General features: G+C 39.6%; 1 protein-coding gene across 3 annotated transcripts in view; it reads right to left on the bottom strand.

Annotated features, from left to right (window-relative positions):
• Positions 1–21,895, bottom strand: part of runx1 (RUNX family transcription factor 1) — a 50,833-nt gene that overhangs the window by 9,945 nt on the left and 18,993 nt on the right. For 2 of the 3 annotated variants that reach the window (XM_084347071.1, XM_084347072.1), the window contains exons 3-5: positions 9,324–9,475; positions 9,128–9,238; positions 5,616–5,772 (exon numbers count right to left, since the gene is read on the bottom strand). In XM_084347071.1, the coding sequence (XP_084203197.1) occupies positions 5,616–5,772; positions 9,128–9,238; positions 9,324–9,475 (420 nt within the window). Of the gene's footprint in view, positions 1–5,615; positions 5,773–9,127; positions 9,239–9,323; positions 9,476–12,037; positions 12,557–21,895 lie in introns of those variants that run through there. The other variant, XM_084347073.1, reaches the window with a different exon arrangement.

The following is a 21,895-nucleotide window of genomic DNA, read 5'->3' on the forward strand; positions in this document are numbered from 1 at the left end:
TGGCTAACGTCAGCAGCCAGGCTTCATTCAGCTCGCCTCAGCACCACGTCATTCCACTTTTTTTTTACCCATTTTTGTGCCCACTAATGTGCACAATTGTGATTGAACCATGGCCACTTATTTAATAAAGACAGTTTGAAATATCCTGTAGCTAATGTTAGAATCTTTTATTAATTAGCCTACTGTTGCTGTGGTGACTTGCAGCCTAAAACAGTCAGAGCACTGATTTAGAAAAGAGAATAAAGTGTCGACCATAACTATGCTGAACACGTCCCAATATACAATTTTAAGGGACACGCGCCAGCCAATCGGAACCAAGAGTTTAATTTGACCGTGGTATAATCCAAAAATATCAACCATAAAAACCTGTATCAGTTGAACCCCGGTTATATCTGAGAACAAATATATGTTCACTGTAACAAGTGTTTGTCTACACACTAAGAGGACTGTTCGTGTGTGTGTGTGTGTGGCTGTTGGGGGGTCGCTGCCAGCCTCAGCTCTGGAATCAGCGATCACTCAACACTATGCTAGCTGCAAACACACACGCACACACACACACACACACACACACACACACACACACACACACACACACGTGCAGACCACCGCTGTCGTTGTGTGCCAGGGCCGGAGTAAAGTTACCACATGCAGACAGTCTGATGCCACACAAACAGCAGACACATGTGGGTAACGCCAGGTGTTACTCTCACTTCTCTCATTCCCTTCTCTCCCTCTCTGAACATTTCCCTTCTACAGTATTACTGAGAACTTCTAACCTTTAAAATGTCGTCTTAGATTATGTGTGTGCAATAAATCACACATCTAGTTATTTTATACATGCTGAAAATAATAACTAAAGTGATACCGATGATAAATTAAAGCAGACCTATTGTGCTTTTTTGTTTTGTTCCTTTCCTTCAGTGTTTTATAGGTTTAGTTTACGCCTAACTTCACGGTAGAAGTGAAGCTAACTAGACGCTGAAACCACAACAGAGCCGGTTGGAGACACGGTGAGTGGTGCTGGCTCAGGCGTGTGTGAGCTGACCAATCAGAGCAGACAGGGTGTCAGGTGCTGCAGCACTTGACAGTTTGAGAAAAGTAATGTGCTTTATGAGCACTGAAGCATGTTAACCTATTCTAGTAGTAATCCAAAACAACATTATGAACCCATATATGAGCATAATACTGTATGTCTCCTTTAAAACCTAAATTGAAGGTAGCTACAGGTGGGACTCATAAATAAATCTGACTTTCCACTTGTCTACATGAAGGATACGCACTGAACGTTGATCTGAACTCATGTAGTATGAGAACAAATCTAAGTTTCGTGGTTGGGTGATGCTGTGGTAACCCCCTCCTCAACTATAAAAGCAGGTAAACTGAGCCACGTTAACATCTGCTCTCTATTGTTCTGCTGCCCTGTTTACTTGCAGAAGCGGTTGATTCAGATCGGTATGTGTTGTTCTTTGTGCCACACAGAAATCAAGTTTACACCCCACCTGACTCGCACAAACTGGCACTGTGCCATACCGAAGGCCACTAGAGGGTGTGTTATCACCCAAATCCTCCACCGTGTCCCAGCACTCCGCACACATACACGGCGTACCTATTGTATACTGTATATTCTGCTCTATACACGGTGTACACAGCTGTACGTAAACAAATAAATTGTGTAGAATAAATTGTGTACAGTGTGGAGAAACATGGTGTGTGTTTTCGTGCAGGCTGTTTACACAGAGAGAGTTTACAGTAAGAGATTTTGGCTGATAGAGGGAGACAGGAGGAGGGAGAGAACAGCTGAGGGCTTTGTGTCTGTTGTGTCTATCTGCCAGCCGGTGGCATCACACACACACACACACACACACACACACACACATGCCCACGCACACACACTCCTGGCAAAAGTGTTTTCCGGGACTTTCTTTCTAATCACCCCTACGTGTCTCTCACTCTCTGTAGATAAGAGCGGATTTCACACATGAGGTGAGTTGTGTGTGTGTATTCATGTGTGTGTGTGTGTGTGTGTGTGTGTGTGCATCATGTCAGGGCTTGCTGAGTCAGAAGTCGTCCAGTTTTGTTCAAAATAAGCCGATCAGATGGGATCTCTTATTTACACCGTCTTCTACAAAGCAGCGTGTGTGTGTTCCCGGAATAACAAGGTGGTTGTTTGTGTTGTGTGTGTGTGTTCACACACAGTCAGATATTGTGAAAGAGAAAAATGATGGTCCTGTTTAAAAGAGGAACTAAAAGAGAGACTGGTTGCGCACACACACGAACACACACACACACACACACACACTCACACACACACACACACACACAGATAAAGTGGTAGTAGGCTGAAACATCATATGAAACAAACACACAAGACATGACAGGTATTGCATCATCTGTTTACGAGTTTACTATTTACTTTACGGCCTCGCCGGTGTCGTAGTGTTTTCAGATTAAATCGATTTAGTCGCTCTGCTTTACATATTTTCCTGTTTTTGCTTCTGTAGCTTGTTTGTAGCTGGTAGATGCAACAGCGCCTGTTAACCAGAAACCTGTTGCACCAAGTTTGCAACATGAAATCATTTCCTTGATCTTCATTTTAACAAACATTATATATATATATATATACACAAATATTGTTTACTAGTGCTCGGCATTATACCATTATATTTTGGTGTTGTCTTTTCCCTGTTTTAAAGGCTGCATTGCAGTAAAGTGATGCAATTTGAACTAATTATTGCCTTTACCCACTCAGTCATTACATCCACATTACTGATGATTATTTATATAATATTTTATGAAAGTACCAATATTGCACTTGAAGATATTGCAGCAAAATTGTTATTGAGGTATTTGGTCAAAAATAAAGATAGGTACAGATGAAGAGATGAAAGATGATCCTGGGAAGTTGGTTTGAGTTTTAAGCAGTTTTCATAAATTGGCGTAGTCCGCCTCATTCACTCTGGAGACCGTTTTAGATAACTGCACTCTGAAGTGTGAGAAGTGCTCAGTGTGGACAAATAGCTAAAAAAAGATGAAGAGGAAGGGGAGTTTTCACAATATCTGGTTAAATATGGACGCAGTCGAAAGCTGCGTTTCCACGTAATTGTCTAGCAAATCTGAAGAGAGCTGTTAGATTGTTGCAAAAAGGGAAAAATGCAGATAATTCTTGGGAAGTTTGATCATGCATTAAGGGGATATCCAGAAAGATTTCAGCAGCAGAAACAGCTTCTTCTTCTTCTTCTTTTTCTCTCTGAGTGGAAACAGCTAGTCAGTCATGTCAGTTAGATGTTCGTTATGACAGAACTTATTCAGAATACCTTTAAGCACATTAACTCTTTTTTGCAAAACTGAGGACGTTTTTGTTTTCATAATTTTGCCATTTCCATTATCGTTTCCATATGTCCATAACGACTCTTGCATAACATATGTTGGAAACAGGGTTTACGTTTTACCAACCTGGAAACTCATCTCTAAATCGGCACCTTCCTATTAAATCATGTTGATATTCTGATGTTTTAACAGATGAGATGTGAGCTAGGGGTCTCCACTTAAAACGCTGCTATCTTAAATGAGCTTCGGCCAACTGATTTCAGGTGTAACGGTGCAACTTTAGTATCTTAACTGAAAAACTGACTCTGTAAATCATCAACTTCAAAAGGAAACGGTTGATTTCACTCAGACTTTTTTGCGCTGACAGAAAACCGCGACTCATATGCAAATCCGCGGAGCAGCTCTACATTGTCGTAAACTCTGTGTAAATACTGCACAAATCATGAGTGTATCAGTGTCTCTGTATGTTGCAACTAAGTGCTTCTGCAAAAACAGGCAACACTGACTAATGATGACTAAGTTTGAGATCTTTGACACTCACTCCCACCCACACACAGAAACACACTCAGAGAAACCGCTAGTCAAACCGCTAAACCACTCATTGCTATCAGCTGCAAAGACTTCCCACACACGGACAGTTAATGACATTTTAGAGGTTTTAGGTGAAGAAACTCTACTCGACATGTGGTTTGATGTGGGTTTTTGTCATTCAATACACTAAAACCCTGAAAGTATTCATGATTTTCTCCAGAAATCAGGATGTCAAAGCTCCTGAAACAACACAGGACCCTCTACCAAAAGTAATCTCATCGCGTCCATCACATCAGGAGGTGGAGATGAAACAGATAAGCCTGTTGTCTGTTGTCTTCTAACAAGTATTTTGTGTGTATCAAGTTTTTTGTTGTTCAAAAACTATTAAAAACTACAAAAAATCCCACAAACACCACCCTGCTACCTCAAATACCCAGTAGAAAACCAAATATGTATTCATCCACTGCAGGAAATAGTCCCCAAAAAAATTTGCTCTTCTTTCCTGTTTAAGTAACGTTCGATAAAAACTACAGTGACCAGATGTTTCAGGAAAGTATTAAACACTTTTAGGAGATAAAACTATATATTTGTGAGGTGTTTCACTTGGAGCTCAGAGTATTTTAGAAACAGTTACACACTTACACTACACCTACACTACATATGGTACATCATAAACATTCAACCTGCTTAAACATCAGCATGTTAGCATTGGCATTACAAGCATGTTAGCATATTGATGTTAGCATTTAGCTGAAAAGGCCACTGTGCCTCACAGAGCGGCTAGCATGGCTGTACACAACAGGAAATGACACAAAAATGGAGCTACCAACCACAATATACATATAATATACCAATTAAGAGTGAAGATTAATCGAAAAGCACAACGGACAAACAACTAAGAACACCATGAATGTAAAAGTCGCAGTTAAAAATAGCTATCGTAAAAAGGAGACATTTAAGTTCCCCTCCACCGCATGTTGTTATTGTAACAAGATAATAGTTAGCCTGTTTAGGGGGATATAAAACTCAAATAAAAAAGAGAAGGACGCCGATATAAAACTGAAAGTTAATAATTACAGAGACAATACACAGAGCTATAGAAAAACCACCATGTTTTGTACCTTTACACACTCCTCAGATCGAGCGATGCTGGGAGAGTGAAGCTCATTGTACTCCGCGCTGTTGAATTTGCATGAAAACAAATTTCTACTCCTCAACTTTCTTCATTTGAATTATACTGCGTATGAATTATTAATACGCTCATTTTTCAACAGGAGGACAGTGGAATCTGTCACATAGCGACAGTTATTCCTACATTTCCATTCAGCCGGGGAGCGCTGGTCATCTTTTATATGTGTGCATGTGAATAAGTGAGTGTGAGCAGAGCTTGTGTACACAGGTCTGGTGTTTTAAATAGATAAGTTGGGACATTTGCCTGCGACTGATTTAGAATAACTGGTCTAGTGTGTCCGTTAAAAACTGAGAGGGGGGGTGAGAGAGAGAGAGAGAGAGAGAGAGAGAGAGGGGGAGGCAGACCGAGGTAGACGTTGAATGGGGTGTTACAAGGAAGTTGTGTGAATACTGTTTTTATTCACATGTACTTCCCCTAACGTATCCACGCTGTGTTGTGTGCTTGTGGAAAGCTATTTACAATTTAAACCCCGGATAGGTTTTATGAGGTCGATACTGTTCTCACGAATCTGCATTCACATTTTCATTGTGACTGTATTTGTGTGTGTGTGTTATTATCCGTGTACCTCTTCCACTGCGGCCCACAAAGCGCAGGTCGTTGAATCTGGCCACTTGGTTCTTGATGGCGGCCGTGGCGTTGCGAAGCTCAGCTGAGTAGTTCTCATCGTTTCCTGCCATCACCGTGACGAGGGTGCCGTCGGGGATGTCGCCCAGTGCAACCACCTAGTGACACGACGAGAGAAAGGAGGAGAGAAGATGGTGTTTATGTCTTTTGACCTTATGATATGCAACCTTTTTGTTTTTGTCTTTTAACGTTTGGTTGCTTTTGCAATCTGTTGTAAACACATGTCAAAAATCTTGGCTGTGGTTTACACACAGCCTGGTCAAAGCTGGGAAAACATGTCCACATATTTGAGTAGGTCTTGTGACCCAAGACCACACGAGACGATCTTTGCTTGCTCAATGTGCTTACAACTAGCTTACAGTTTGCTTAACTAGTTTGCAACTAGCTTATAACGAGCTCAACAAGCTTACAACTCGTTTATAAGTAGCTCAACAGGCTTTAAACTAGCTTATAACAAGCTCAGGTAGCTCACAACCGGCAAACAACTAGCTTTTAGCCGGCTCAACTAGTTTACAACTATCTTTGAACAAGTTCAATAAGCTTATAACTAGCTTGAAACCAGCTAAAGTATCTTACTAATAGTTTAAAGTTTGCTTAACTAGTTTACAACTAGCTTATAGCCAGCTCAACAAGCTTACAACTAACTAACAATTAATTTATCAGTATCGTGCAATGCTACAGGATTATTATGTTTATTATGTTCAGCTTTGTTAGTTTCTATAAGTAGGTATACATAACTCATAATGACAAAACTTTTTTTTTTACTGTCATGCTTCATTAGCCAGCAGTTCCTGTTTGCACTGTAGCCATGGTAAACAACAATACCTGGATTACTGTAGATACCGAAAAAGCGTTCAGACGTGACAATCATGTGGCAAGATCTGAAGTTAAAAGGAGCGTCTTGTTTCTATGCTTCCTTAGTGGATTTATGGTGTTTAAGTGGATGTTTATGTATATCAGAGATACAACTGCCCCTGTAAAGGCATTTATACAATCAAAACCTGCAAAGCTGCACAACACAACTACACAGTCAAACCACCAAAGGGTCCATTTTATTGCCCTTATAGGTCACACAGCAACTTTAGACTGTTTGAGCTCTCATATGTCATGTAGGAGATGCAAATGATGAAATAAAAAGCAGGTAATTTTGCCAATTAATAAACGAAACTCTCCCAAAACACATGTGTAGAGTGGAAATGTGTGACATTCGGTGCACTAGAGAGCACATTCTCCTCCTCCACGCCTACGCAAATACAGAGCCGGGGAAGCTGATTTCCATATTAACGCTAATCACGCCAAACCATCAGTGTGCAAATGACCACAGGAGATAGCGACACTACTATGGACAGTTTCTCTTTCAACCCTCAGCTCTCAAAGCCAGTAACCACAGCTGGTAATAGCTGCGACACTTTTGGGTAAACTTCTCAGTTAAATCTTTAACTTCCCACTTTAAACGTCCTCATGAGTCATCTGAAAATCGAACAAAACCATTGTTTTCAAGGGAATGTTATCGGTCCAACTCTATTGTGTACCATCTAAGTGGCCTTGAGAATGAGTTGAAAATATCAATACGCTGATGCTCCAATAATCAGCCAATGACAGTATTGATCTGAGCCTGCGGTGGAATGTGAATGGAGAAAATCCTTCTGTACTGGTAAAGGCAGCGGTGACTCACTGGTACTGAAAAGTCAGGGCCTGCAAATACTTTAGTATCAAGAGGAAGACGGAGTGCGTGCACACACACACACACACACACACACACGGGCAGACAAGAGAGAGACTGGCAGCAATGGAGCATGAAACCAGTCAGGCAGAATAAACAAGTCAGAGGAAACAATTATGAAGCTCTCAGGCCAATATGTGTGTGTGTGTGTGTGTGCATTCTGCCTGTGTATACCTACATATTGTGCGTGTGTGTGTCCCTACAGTATAGTGTGTGTTGTCATTAGACCATATCTGCACCTGTGTATATTTAAATGTCTTCATGGAAAGTGTATTTGCGTGTGTGTGTCTGTATACTATGCTATATGTGTGTGCGTGTGAGCATTATAACAGTCATCCATTATCAGTAAAAGGCAGTGACATCCGCTCATGACACTCCATAATGATGCATAATGCACCAAACTCACACTAACACACACACACGCATGTGCGAACACTAATGCATAAAACTCAATAAATCAATCAGTTGTGTGTTCCGCGGCTAAAAGCTGCTTTTCCACAAATGCATTTTGTCTCAAAGTGCAGGAAAGCCGTCCACACACACACACACATCGATGCACGAGGGAATACGCAGCGCAGAAAATTAACCCGTCATACTGAACATGTAAAAATACGGAAGATGGATGGATCAAATTACTCTGTTTTTTTTCCTTGTAGATATATCATAAAACAGTCTGAATGGGAAAAGTCATTTCCATAAAAAGGAAATTGAAAGAAAAAGTATTGCATTAGCACACGAGAAGTCAGACGCTTAGTTTTCTGAGCAGACTTTTCATCGCTGTCCAGTGAAAACCATGTATTTGCATGTATTTGACGATTTTTGGCAAATTGTTGAGCAAAAGAAAAAGTCCCAGTGAGTCATCTGAAAAATACTTACTAAGCAGAAAACGGGGCTGTTTGCTCGACCTCATGACACTCTGAGATAAATACTGTTCATTGGACAGCTGCATTTTACACTTTAGACTCAAATAATATATATATATATTATAATTAAACCGAAACAATTATGCCTACACATCCTCTCTCTCACTTATTCAAGTGAAAAAACATGAATAAATGACTTTCATCTGTCATTTTGCTCCAAATGCTTCCATTAAATCTCATTAGCGCTGAAGTAATTGGTCAGTGAGTCAATTAGTTTGTTGCCAGTCAGACTATTTTATTCTCAATGAACTGCTTATGTCATTTATAAGTAAAAATGCTGAACATTAAGCATTTCCAGCCTCTGAAAGATGAGGATTTGCTGCTTTTCTTTATCTTAAAACGAAAGATTTTTGACATTTTATTGACAAGAAATTTGCAGAATGAAAAAAGGTAAATAAGGACATGTATAACTGAAGAAATTAATGAATGAACTTTGGTATATTTAGCCTTTTATTTGCAAGATCCTTTACTTAAATAAACGGAGTAATGATAATTATCTTTTATTTAGTTTCTCTGTGTTGTTTTATCGACCCTGTTGTTTTTGTTCCTAAAAAGTTTGTTTGTTCTCTTTTGTAATTTGTCTTGCCTTGTTTAGGTCTACTTCTCCCTCTTGTCCTGTGCTGCGTCATGTGTGTATGTTGGTCTCTTGTATTGCACTATTAAAAAGTAACACCTCACTGTAGAAATACTTTGTTAGAAGTCAAAGTCCTGCATGTTAAACGTACGGGAAGTACTGTCAGCTAAATGTAAAGTAACATAGCTGTGATCAAAATGAAGTAGAGTGGAAGTACACAGTAACATACACACCTTAAAAGCGATGGGCAGCGTCTTGTTACACCTCCAGTGTGTGGGCAGCACAGAGCAGAGGAAGTTGGGACTGTCGGTCTTCACCAGCTCACCTGGATGATCTGAGATCACCTGAAAAAAACAACACAGTTACCTTCTGGAATCAACTATGAGCTGTTTATAATGAACGTTTATAATTCAACATATATTTCCGTACCTCCACCATGCCGCGGTCGGCCATGCGCAGTTTGCCCACCAGCGCTGCCCCGCCTCCGGCCTCCTGGGCGCCCAGGGGCAGGGCCTCGGCCATCTTCCCCCCTGAGGCGAGGGTGGTGGAGGGGGGAGTGTAACGCCGGCCAGAGGCTGGGTCTGAGGAAGGACAGATGAGGTCAGATGAGTTCATTTTAGGCTGAGAATAAATATCTCAAGAGTGGAGATATAAAGTCAACAAATACAGACACAAATCAGAGGAGGGGAACAACACAGCAAATATGTAATTAATTGATTAAAATTTTGATAATTAAGTCATTTTTTGGCAAAGATGCTGCTTTTCTGGTTTTTCTTAGTCTCCTACGATAATAAATAATGTAATTTCTTTTGGTTGGTTGGAGAAAACATTTGAAAACATCACTTTGGATTGTTCTCTACTTTCTGACATTTTATACAGAAAAGGATTAATTGATAAATTGATAAAACACAGCTAATATTCCTGAGATTCTAGATTTGATATATTTCAACAAACAGCTTAAATTGCTAAAAAAAAAATGAATTAAGTTTGGTTGAACTGGTCTAAGAGAGCTGAATGACTAAAATTATTTTAAAAAAATCGCTGTCACGTAAAGAAATCAGACATAAACACGACTGCACAGACAAAACTCACAGCTCAGAACTGGGCGCATGATGACACACACTGTGGTCACACTGACTCGAATACCAGAGTGTGTAGTCATGAAACTAAACACAGCAGCAACACTCCTGCACTCATCCGCTTCTTTTAAACAAATACTTTAAATCGAGGGCTTCCAACTCGATTCATGCAACATAACAAAGAGAAGTGCATCTGGTGAGAAATGTGAATGAACCAGAGGGAATCTGATAAATGAGCAGCTGTGTGTGTGCGTGTGTGTGTGTGTGTGTGTGTGTGTGTCTGCAGCGTCAGTGGCTCCTGTCGGTTTGTCAGTCAGCCAACCCACAATTGAAGCCACATGCTGGCGGTTTGGAGTTTAGTTTACAGTTTGAAACCCTCCCACTGCTACTATACTGTACAACTGAGCGCTCGACACATGCGGGAGACACACAGCCTCATTAAACCTCGAGACCTGGAGTCAAATATGAGCGGATTCGGGGTGTGAGACGCCAAAAATGTGACTCTTTAAAGTCACATATTTCTGCACCAAAGCCCAGCAGAGAAACAAGCAATTAAAGCATCTGCAGAGGAAGGAAAAGAAGTGTGAAGTCGTGTTAGCTCTCTGATGAAATGTGACAAATAAACAATCTCCCCTTGTGTGTTCACCTAATTTTAGAAGCTGTTACACAGTTGTTAGTGAAGCCTGAACGTCTTATCTTTTAGTCTCCCTGACACGGCAGTTATAAAAGAAGCAGTTTTTAAAGTTAGAGTTTTGTATGGGAAGCAGCAGGGTTGTAGATCGTGCTAACGGCCCCGGCTCAGTTCATTGAAAAGGCTGGACCATCAGAATTTGTTCTGTCACAGCAGCGGCTACATGAGCCGAGGAGAACGGGCCTTTTCGGGCAACGCTGGTAGGCGATGTTGGAGTATAAATTTAACAGGAAGTGGCATGTTTTTAATGAAAAAGGTGAAGAATACAGGGATGCAGGTAATCCAAGAAATGGCAGGTAGTTTAGTTTTTCTTCTTCTTGCTCCTGTTTTGTTCATGAATGTGTACAAGTACGATGTGTAGAGGTGTATTATTAGTCTCGTGTGATTTTTTTTGGGAAATTATACACTGAAGAGAGCAAAATAAACAAAATAATGATATGAATGAATGAACTTTGAGTTCCCGTTAACTCGTCGATTTGTGACAGATATTCTCATGAGCTGATCAGAAGGAATCTGGATGAATTTAAGGAAAAAGAAGCAAAAAGAGAAGATAAAAAAAAGAAAAATGCCTTTTGCAGATGATATTTGTATTAAAAGGTACATTTTATTGCAATTTGATCAATTTTACAACCATTTTTTATTCCGTTATTTGCTTTAAAAGTCTGATATCTGTCCTAAAACTCTCCTGTGACCATAACACGAATGTCTCCCCGCCTCATAATTACAAAATAATATAGTAATAAGTGATTATTTTTTATTCTAAGTATTATCAGAGGTGCAGCGTGTGTAAATATGGGTGCACACTAGAGTTTATAGGGACCTTTTATAGCGAAAATGATATTATCATGTAGGATCTTGTATCTTGCAGGGAATATTTGTGTTTATAGTCTTTTTTAAGCATCACATGTGTAGTTCAGGTACTTTTTAATAACAAACCTATCAAAGCACAACTGTAAATGTAAGTGTGTGTGCTACATGTGCATTAGGACAGGAACAGAGAAGTAAATCTCTAAAATGTTCACATTTTTACCTCATAACAGACAGTTTGCTCTTTAAATCCACTTGAAAACAGTGGAACAGGTCCCTAAACGCAACACCAGCATAAACACACACACAGAGCCAGAAACGCACATTTTCAGTTTCCTATTTCTTCTTCTGTCTTTTCTGATTTTATAAGCAGATGCCTCGCATGTGTTGACTGCAATAAACAAGACATTACCAGATTTATGAATGATTTAGTGTCATTTTTTCCTTCTTTACACACATTACATCATTACAGACTGGTGCTGCAGCCTGCAGCGACGCTCGACATGATATAAAGCATCAGAGACAGAGTATAAATGTTAATTTCTTGAAGAATAAATGACTTTTACCGTATTTCGCGTCCCACAGGAACACCATTTGTGCGCCACAGTGCGCCCACAGATACTCAACTTCCCCGATCTTCACTATAAACCTCCCGATCTCGCGTTGAAATCAATAAACAGATGCTTTTCTCTCGCTATATTAGTCGATGTATCTTCTCACGGTGTCGACTTCTGGTCAAGTGTCCGTGAAGAGTCGCCCAGTTGCGGCGCTTTAAACCCGGTCCGGACGCGCCGGATTTCAGCCTCAGTGCGTAAAAAAAGCCCCGAAACAAAAAACGAGGTCCGAAGCAGATTTCCAAACCTTGAGTGTGTTTTTCTTGTGTTCCTGTGAATAAAAAGTCACTCTGAGACTGGATTTTTTGGAAAAAGTCTTCAAAGCTCCGTCTGAGTCCTCGCAGCCGAGTTTAAGCTTCCACACGTTTGGCAGCGAAATCGGAAAAACGCGCGAAGAAAAGAGGAATAAAAGTATCAAGTATTTATTATTTCAAATCTAATTTCATCCTGATTTTAATACCCTGCACTCTCTCTCTATTCCCCCCACTATGTCTCTCTCCCTTCCCCTCCACATGAATGGACATCCCGCTGACAGCGTCAGGCTTTTACCGGCAGACCGCTGGATTTGCATCTCGTCTGAGCACCGAGCGGCTCAGCCAATGGGGAGCCTCGCCGCTGGCTGTCACTAGAAGCGGCGAGGCCAATCAGAGTTATGTCCGTCCGAGAGGAGGCGGGGTTTAGAGGAGGAGGAGAGGGGGAGAGAGCAGAGCCGCTTCACTTCCCCTTCTGCTGAATAAGCGCCAGAAACTCACTGAATGTGGTCAAATACAACATTGTGATATATAATCCAGGATCACGTGTTAAATCTGTGAAATAAACGCTGAACATGGAGACGAGAGAGTGAGCCAAAGTTGCAATAGCTCCTCCAAAATACAACAACAAAGTAAAATTGAATAAAGCATCAAAACTTAAAGGAAAACAGCATCTCCAAATGTCAAAAAGTCCAAAAAAGAAAAGAAACAGAAAAAGAAGATGCTGCTGCTGTGTTAGTAAAGGCAGTGCATCCAAAGCAGTGCTGTCAGTACCGGATGTAGACGATAGGGGGCAGTAGGTGATCTAAGTCTTGGCACTGGCTCCCTCTGTAGCCTCCTGAGAGCCAGTCTGAAGGATCAGCAGCACCAAATCAGTAATAAACCATCGAAGCACTCAAGCCAGACTCCATTTAAAAAGTAGGAGTTTTAATCGAAGTCGTCTGTGACCGACAGAAACAGTTAAAGTTTGACTTTAAACATTTCCTGAATTATTTGGAGCCATTTCCCAGTTTGAATATCACACAGCAGCTGCAGTTTGGTTCATTAAAATCTCATTTTATTCCCACGCATATGACACATCATGATTTAAATTCACAAAGAGGGATCACTTTCAACAATTACATTTGGTTTCTCTCACTTCTGCAAATTTTGCACCACCTCTTGTGATGCGTCATGTCTTACTAAGTTATTTAGACTCAGTCTTGAGTCTTATTTATTTTTATGAACATGTTTCAGGCAGTTTTATCATTATTTCAAGACGCTATTTAGATTTTTTTTATGGGTTTAAATCTTTAATATGATAATATTAGAATTGTTACTCATGACTCAAGAATTTAATTTCTGTTTTATTCTAATTTGTGGCACATTTTCTGTCATCTGCTTTGTGTTGTCGTTGCAGTTATAATGCGTCTTTTCTTGGCCAAGACGCTCCAAAAAATGTTTTTCATGTCAATAACTGGTTTAATAATAGTTTAGTAAAATACAACAAAGTGGTGGATGACTCTGTAAAAAGCCTTACAGATGTAGATATGATATTGTATTTCTTATAGAGATAAAACAGGTATTTTTTTAGTGTGACATTGATTCAATAGATGAGTAAGTAGAACACATTAAAAAAATTAAATTAATTTAACTGTCTTAATTTGAATAATTCTCATTAATGCAGAGATGAAAATTGTGACTCACAAAATAAGATACTGATTTGTTTATTTTGCCATGATATGATTATATGACAATAATAATAAATGAGAAATAAAAAAGTGATAAGAATTATAATCTTGAGGCCAAATAGACGACTTAAAGAAAATAAAATCTATATCTGAAATCCAAGAGGAGATTAAATTGACACGTATGTAAAGGGAGTTTGGAATTATTTTCTCTCCATGCAAGAAAATGCATCTTAACACTGTGATGCAATTATTTTTTCAACAAGCAGCTGACGGATGATGAAGTGAGGTGTATCAGCTGTGCAGCATCTCACCGACCACCGATGCATCCTGTTACAACCCAGCTCCAATTTACATTTAATCCACTGCTGTTTTAATTAATCAAAGATCTAAATATACAAGTTAAACTACTTTTTTACCAGGTGGTAGTCACACTGTATAGAGTTTATATCATATTGATACAGTGATGAGTATTTATTCCCGCTGTTAAAAAAAAATACGGTGTCTGCATTGAGGCTCATAATTAATCTTATTGCCAAAAAAATAAATATATGGAAGCAAAGAAAGGACAAATGAATTTATATAAAAGCATATATTATTAATAGCAAAGAAATTGTGAAATTAAATTAGCAGAACATTTCACCTCAAAAACTTTTTTTTTTCTTTTGTCTTTCTTTAACTGAGTTTGAGTAACTTTTATGTAGGAAGAAGGAACATTTTTATGAATTTTGGACACTTGTAATTGAAAAGACGGAGATTAAATAAAAACATTTAAGTACTTTAAATTCAGTGGCACCATTTCACCATCAAGTATTCAGTGGTGATTAAATGTCACCTTTAGGTATTCAAATCATTATTGCCTCCGTATAACATCTGTATACTGTCAGTTTTCACAATAGCTCTTAAATTAGTAGATAAGAATATCTGAGATCTTCCATAAAAAAGAATAAATTTGTGTGTGGCTCAACATTAAAGGTAGTTTTTGGTTTAAGGGTCAAGTTCGTGGCATCCCGTGCACCTGCCTGTTTCAGTAAGGCCTTTTTTGGAGTCAGTCAATTTGATTCGAGTGAAATCAACACGCTGTCGGATGAGTTTTAGGGAAACGCCAGTCTGCCTCTGCATCCATAGCTCTGTAGCCAAAGGGGGGATGATAAAAAATGTAAATGCCTCCACTCTCGCCTCGGCCTGAGACGACCGTGATGTGATTTGCCCTCGGAAATATCTATTTTTCACTTCCTCATCGAGGGCCTATTTGTCCTTTTTGTTTACTGAAGGATGAATTCAGAAGCCTCAAAATTGCGAGACAAAAAATCACTGATTGTTACATCGCACGAAATTCTGGCAACAAGATTAACAATGAAACATTTGATGAATACATTTTAGTACAATTTTCAAGCAAAACCTGCAGCTGAAGCTCTTCTGTCAACCTGCGATTTCATCAAAGTTAGTGTCATTAAATCTGACACTGGACATTTATTCCTCATAGAACCACACTTATAAATAATTCAAACCCTGAAGGATGCTTTGAAACTATATATCTGTGAACATTTTAGGCCTAATGCCAAGTGTGCCGACAGATTCTATAGAAACAAACCAAGTTTAGATGCTCACATTAATTCATATAGTCACGTATCATCATACATGTTTATCCTGATGGGGATTTGTGGCACTTTTTGGAAAATGATGCCTTGAGGTACCTCCACAAAACGTCTGAAATTGCATTATTTAGTTGAAAATATAAGTTAATACTCCCCTGAAATAATAAAAGGTTTTGATCTGGTCTTATCCTGCTTGTACAGTCTCTTTAAGTCCTTTAAGATTTGAGATTGATGTCAAAATATTTGTGCAAGTGGGATGAAATTAAATTGAGACACTGTGAGGACGTTCAAAGAGACAAATAAAGCAGAGGAGGGAGACAGAAAGAAAGAAAGATCATGACAGAGGGAGAGGAGTTGGATTACGCTCAGCCAGCGTTTCCCACTGACTGGCTCGCCACGTGAGCCAGTCAGTGTCCTCTGATCCATAATCAATACCCAGTCACAATCGCCGATCAAACTTATTGATACCAGCATTGCTTGATATGATCAGCTGCAGTAGAAATGCTTTGTCATCTGATCAATCAAACATAAACCAAGGACTCCTCAAAATTGAATACAGATACAAGAAACAATGAGTTTTTCTTACTCTTGTAACTGCAGATCATTCTATCATTGACTATTTGTGGTCCATCAAGGCCTAAACAGATGATTAAATACTGGAGGGGTAAATACTTAACATGAGTTATATCTGAAGACAATACAACAAAAGATATTGAAAATAACCGATTAGGCTAATAGCAAAAAATTACGTAATTGCAGCATCATCCAAGCAAAAATCACTATCAGCCTTCAAAAAGCACACATTTCCTGTTGTGAAGAAATATCTTTGCTTCTTAATTTTGTCAAACTTGTGTAAAGGATTTCCCTGAAAATCACTTCAAAATAAAAAGCTGATAATCATCAAAGTGAAAGTACAACCACACCCTTGGTTTACAGTCCTACTGGTCACAACCATCCAGTTTAGCATCTATATTCCTCTCTCAGTGTATCTGATCATCAAACACTGTCTCCTCGAGTCAGATTCAAGTCAGTGTTTAAGTGTGGAGATAAGACATCCTCACAAAAACCCTTTATGGACCCTGTAACTGATATAAAATGCCCCAGAAGTCTGCAAAAATCCACTGGAACACCCCAAGAACATGTCAAACATTATTAGATACCATTGCAAGTACTTGAAAGATCAACCCTATCGAGAACATGTCAATGTTGGATGATACTGAAAACCCCTGGATAACGTTCACTGTCTTTCATATCTAATTCTCATGTTCTACAATTTCTCCACATGGCAAATACAGTTTGGTTAGGTTTCTGGCCCGGAGGTTAGGGTAAGGCGTTCGACTTAGGAGACTGAAACAACGTTGATTACAGATCTGTCTCCTCTTGCTACATAAATGTCAAACTCTTTTTGCATTGGCTCCCAATGTTGGAAGTGCACTTAAAGGTAGGGAAGACCATTCTGTAGTCACACTGCCAGGTCGACAAATACCAAATACCATACCTTTGGATAAGAGTTTGGGCCAAATACCGACCAAAAGCATTGGTATTCGACGACCTGGGAACGAGACTAATCTTTATCCAGAATTGCCTTCCCTACCTATAAATTGTGAGGTGAAGAACTGTCCCTTAATTCCAAGGAAAACTGGGGTATGACGGATAAAATAATAATCGTGGCTACAAATAATGTGAAGGCACACGACAACACAGGTACATGCCAAAAACATTGATAAATGTCGAGTTCAACGTAATTAAAGTCAAAGACTGGTACGACAAGACCAGGTGATGACGATGACTATGAGGTGTCAAGAAGAATCAGCTTTACCAAAGAGTCCGCTGCCTGTTCGGCCTTTCCTCATCAGGTACATGGCCCAGGACAGGGGCCCAGAGCTGGAGAATGCCCCAGGGTTCATGCTTCGATCCTGGGTGTAGAAGCAGCAACAGCTGGGGCCAAAATGTCCGGCACCCAGAAGGAAGAAGAAAAGAGGGTATCAAAGGAAACAAGAAGAAGAAGAAGAAGAAGGGGGAAAAAGCAAAAGGGGAATTGGATCAAATACAAATAATAAGAGAGGTTAAATCAGAAAGAGAGGGAAAAGGAACAGATTAAGTTTTTTGTCACGTTTTTTTTTAGTCCAAAGTCCAAAATTTGAAGTCAGCAAGAACATTTAAGAGACAGAAACTTGTTCGGCGAAGAAGCTCTCCAGCCTGTCCTCACCTCCACAAACTGCTTTTATACCCCTCGTTCATCTCCTCACCCCCTCACCCCCTCCCTCCCTCCGTCTCACCCTTCATATTAGTAAAAACAAGAAAGAAGTGAGGGAGTAACAAGCGAGGGGAGAGAGGAGAAGGAGGAGAGGAGCCAGTCAAGCTTAATTCATTCCCTCCTTCTCTAAAGCGTAGCCACGGGGGACACGACTCCACTTTGCCCTCAGGCTCTTTAAAGCTGCTAATTTCATTTAGCTACTCAAATGATTTTCTCCATTTTTTTTTCTCCCCCCCTTCTTCTTCCTCCTCCTCCTCCTCACTATTCTAAAGTTCTGGTTGAAAAATCGAGGTCACTTGATAGAAGTCTGTTTGTCTCCAGAGGTTTTTGCTAAATGTGTCTTATTTTTGGAGCCATGTCCGTAAAATGCTGTTGTATAGATGGACCTTAGCTTGTAGAGACATAGCAATAACAGTGGCTAATAGATGGATAATTGCTTGCTTTGTTGCTTTGCCTCTGTTTAGCTAGTAAGCTTGCAAAAAACAACACAATCCTCAGGTTAGCTACCTACCTAACCTGAGTGATTGCCTATGATAGCTATGAGTTTGTTGGACTCGGGTACTTTAAAATGCTAGGAGCTAATCTGTTTGTCCATTGAGTACCTTTGAATCTGTGTTCATGAAATGTGATTGATAAAGATGGATTTTATCTTGCTAACCAGCTTGTTTATAATGCTAGCTAACACGCCTTGAGGTATACAGGAGAGGCTAACAGAAGCATTTAGCTTTGTTGCAGATTGGTTGCTTTGCCTTCGCCTAGCTATTTAGCTGTCAAAGGTAAAAACCAACACAATGCTCAGGTTAACAACCTGTCTTAAGCTGTCTTGGTTGGTTTTGTTGGCTGTTTTGTCTTTATTAAATATCTTTATGTTCCTAGCCTACAATTTATGAATGCACTTTGGCTAGCTAACACATCATGCTGAGTTATAGCATCAAAAGTGGCTAATTCCTCTGTGCACTGGCTGCTTTATTAGCTCTTGACAAGCTAACGGACCTAAAAACTGAAATTTTTAAATGCAACTAACAAGTGTTAATAATCTTACCTGTCTTAACCCACTTCACAAAAAGAATGGGGACAGAAAGCAGGAAAGGAAAAACAAAGTGGATTAGAAAAAGAAGTTAAGAATGAATTTGAGTCGAGGCTAATAAAGACCGTGGTATATATTGTGGTCCATGTTATTTTTTTCCTCATTACTCACTTCCTACTTTATTATGTTGTTAATTAGCCTTCTTAACTTAAGTAAAAGTCATAATACAAGACTGTAAAAATAGTCACAAGTAGGCCTTAAAGGCAGGAAAATGCTATTTACTGTACTCTACTGACTGTAACCCTAACCCACCAACTCAACATTTTGAATGTAAGAACTTTAATTGTATTTTCCTCACAGAATCGACGCTGTCTGTTGGTTAAAGCTGGATAGAGATGCACGACCAAACCTCAAGGTGACCACTGTGACACACACACACACACTGGTGGACAGTGAGCTTCCCCACAGCGACTCTCCCAGAGGCCCTTCAGCTGGTGACATCACCACAAAACTCCCTGTGTGTGCGTGTGTTTCAGAGAAAGACGGGGCGTGTGACTGTGTGCAAAAGCTCCCTGTAACCCTCAACCTCAGACCAACAGTGGTGTGTGTGTCACTGGGTTATGGTGAGCCACAGTGGTCGTCTGAGGTGTGTGTGTTGTTCGCAGCGAACCAAAACCAGACCCAGACTCAGCAGATCCTGTGTGTGTGTCGCCTGATGGTAAACCAAAGAAACAGAACTGCTTTGGTTGGCACACAGATGGTTTGTCACAGCAGGAACAAATATATACGGATATACCAGATTGGCATTGTTAGAGATATCTTCACAGTGAGTGCCTTTAAAAAAATATTAATAACTTTTCTGCCTTCGTAGAAGGAGATGAGGTGCTGATGAGAGACCAGAGAGATAAAAAAAAAAAAACAGAGGACGTCTCCTTTTCCCCAGACTCCCTCTATCCCTCCATCGATCCCTCGCTCAGGGTGGCAGTGAGTGTGTTTGTGAGTGTGTGTGTGCGTCTCTGTGTGGTATTGATCCTCGCCATGCCACTGTCACTGGCCTCAGGGTGGCCTCAGCTCAGGGGACGACAGGGACAGACAGCCGCTGGCACACAGAGAGAGGCACAGAGGTGTTGTTTATTTTTGAGTTTATTTCTTTTCCACTAAGATTATAGTATTTTCAGAATACTTGGGACGTGAAATATAATATCTATTATTGTGACAGGCTCATTATATAGTATTAGTGATTAATGAAACTTTTGCCAGTACAAATAATCATTTAGAAAAGTAAACTTCATACTTTTGTAGGCCTGATTCACATGTTTTTGTGAGGTAACTGCACATTTATACATAAATTGGGGCCACATGAAAGTAATTACGGTCAAAATTCTAAATTCAAACATTAAAATTAATAAAATGAATGATTAAGAGTGCAGTAAAATACACTGTTATTCTTCTGTACATCAAGATTTCTTGTTGTAACACCAGTATTATCAGTGAAAGTATCAGTATAGCTCCATCAATCACATGAAGACACACGTCCATATATTATGTTTTTAACGAGTCACAATGTCAGTAATATTAGACGCTGACACATTTAGATGTCAATGTCTGTGTTGCGTAATTTCCAGATCCACGCTTTCATTAAACTTTCATTGTTTCATCACATTTAACCTCTAATTTCAGTGTGATGTGTAACTTTTTACATTTTTCTCACTCAGCACTTTAAACACTATGTCTCATGTATCAAATGTCATAACAAATCATCCACAGGCTTATAAAGGCAACCAAGAGAGGCGAGGAAGGTCTAATTTTTAACGTCACGTGTTAATTGCTACAAATTGTTACATAGAGCCGCTTTAAGTTTTGATTTTGTTAAACTAAAATTCTGTGTTCAGAGAAGCAAATTGAATTTTTTTTTTAATTACTGATGGTAGCAGATAACATGACGATCCACACACACACACACACACACACACACACACACACAGAGTAAAAACGATAGTAATAGACCTGGATGAGTCAGTACAGACACTTCAGAGGCTCAGTAGATTTGTATCGAAGCACTCTCATCAATTGATCAGTGACGGAGGAGTTAGCAATTGTCTCTAGTTAACAGAGCAGCCAAATCTATCGCTCTCCTACACACACACACACACACACACACACACAAACGCACACACACGCACAGTATATGCACATACACCTCCTCTATAATTCATGGGGTGTATTGTGCGGATGCAGTTAACTGCCGCTTAAAAGTAATTAATTGATTTTCTGACATATCAGTTAGCAGCAGCACCAAATGACACACACACGCACACATATACACACACACAGGACAAAATGCAGACTTGCACAAGGACATGCGCTCACACACGTACACACACTGATGATCATTCATAGACCCCGACACACACACACTGAACCGAACTGTAATTATTCTGCTGTGATAATAAAGATAATCTCCTCCACATGTTTTCTACACACAACACAGTGGTTGTCTAAAGTAAAGTACGCGCCATTATTGTGAGTATTGTACACAAAACGCCTCATTTACAAAGAAAAACATGAAGTTTATTTTAAATATATTTTTTTCCAATGATGTTTTTGCAAAAAGAGGCCTAAATGTGCTTAATTCTACTATTAAAACCATATTGAGTTAAGAATTTCTTCAAAATGATTTTATATATTTTGGCATTATTTTAGCCTCGTTGAATTGCCGCATTAGCTCTAAGACATTACAATGATTATTACAACAAGATGAATGATTCTGTGTTTAACATGTTGCTACTTGGTGGTCTGAGTCCGCCGGATTACTTTATGGCACAAAAAGGGCCGTTGCTTTACGGCATTAACCGTTAAAGGGTGCTGTTGTAAAGCTTTCAGGGTTTCTGCCACTAGCAGATGGAGGAAGAAGTGAAAGGTTGATGGTCAGCAAAGGTCAGCAAAGGTCACCATGGATAATTACATGAAGGTGATATTCAATGCTTAAAGTAAAACACCAAACGAGCCC

Source organism: Pagrus pagrus (genome assembly GCF_965226575.1).
Source record: "Pagrus pagrus genome assembly, chromosome: 24".
NCBI lineage: Eukaryota > Metazoa > Chordata > Actinopteri > Spariformes > Sparidae > Pagrus > Pagrus pagrus.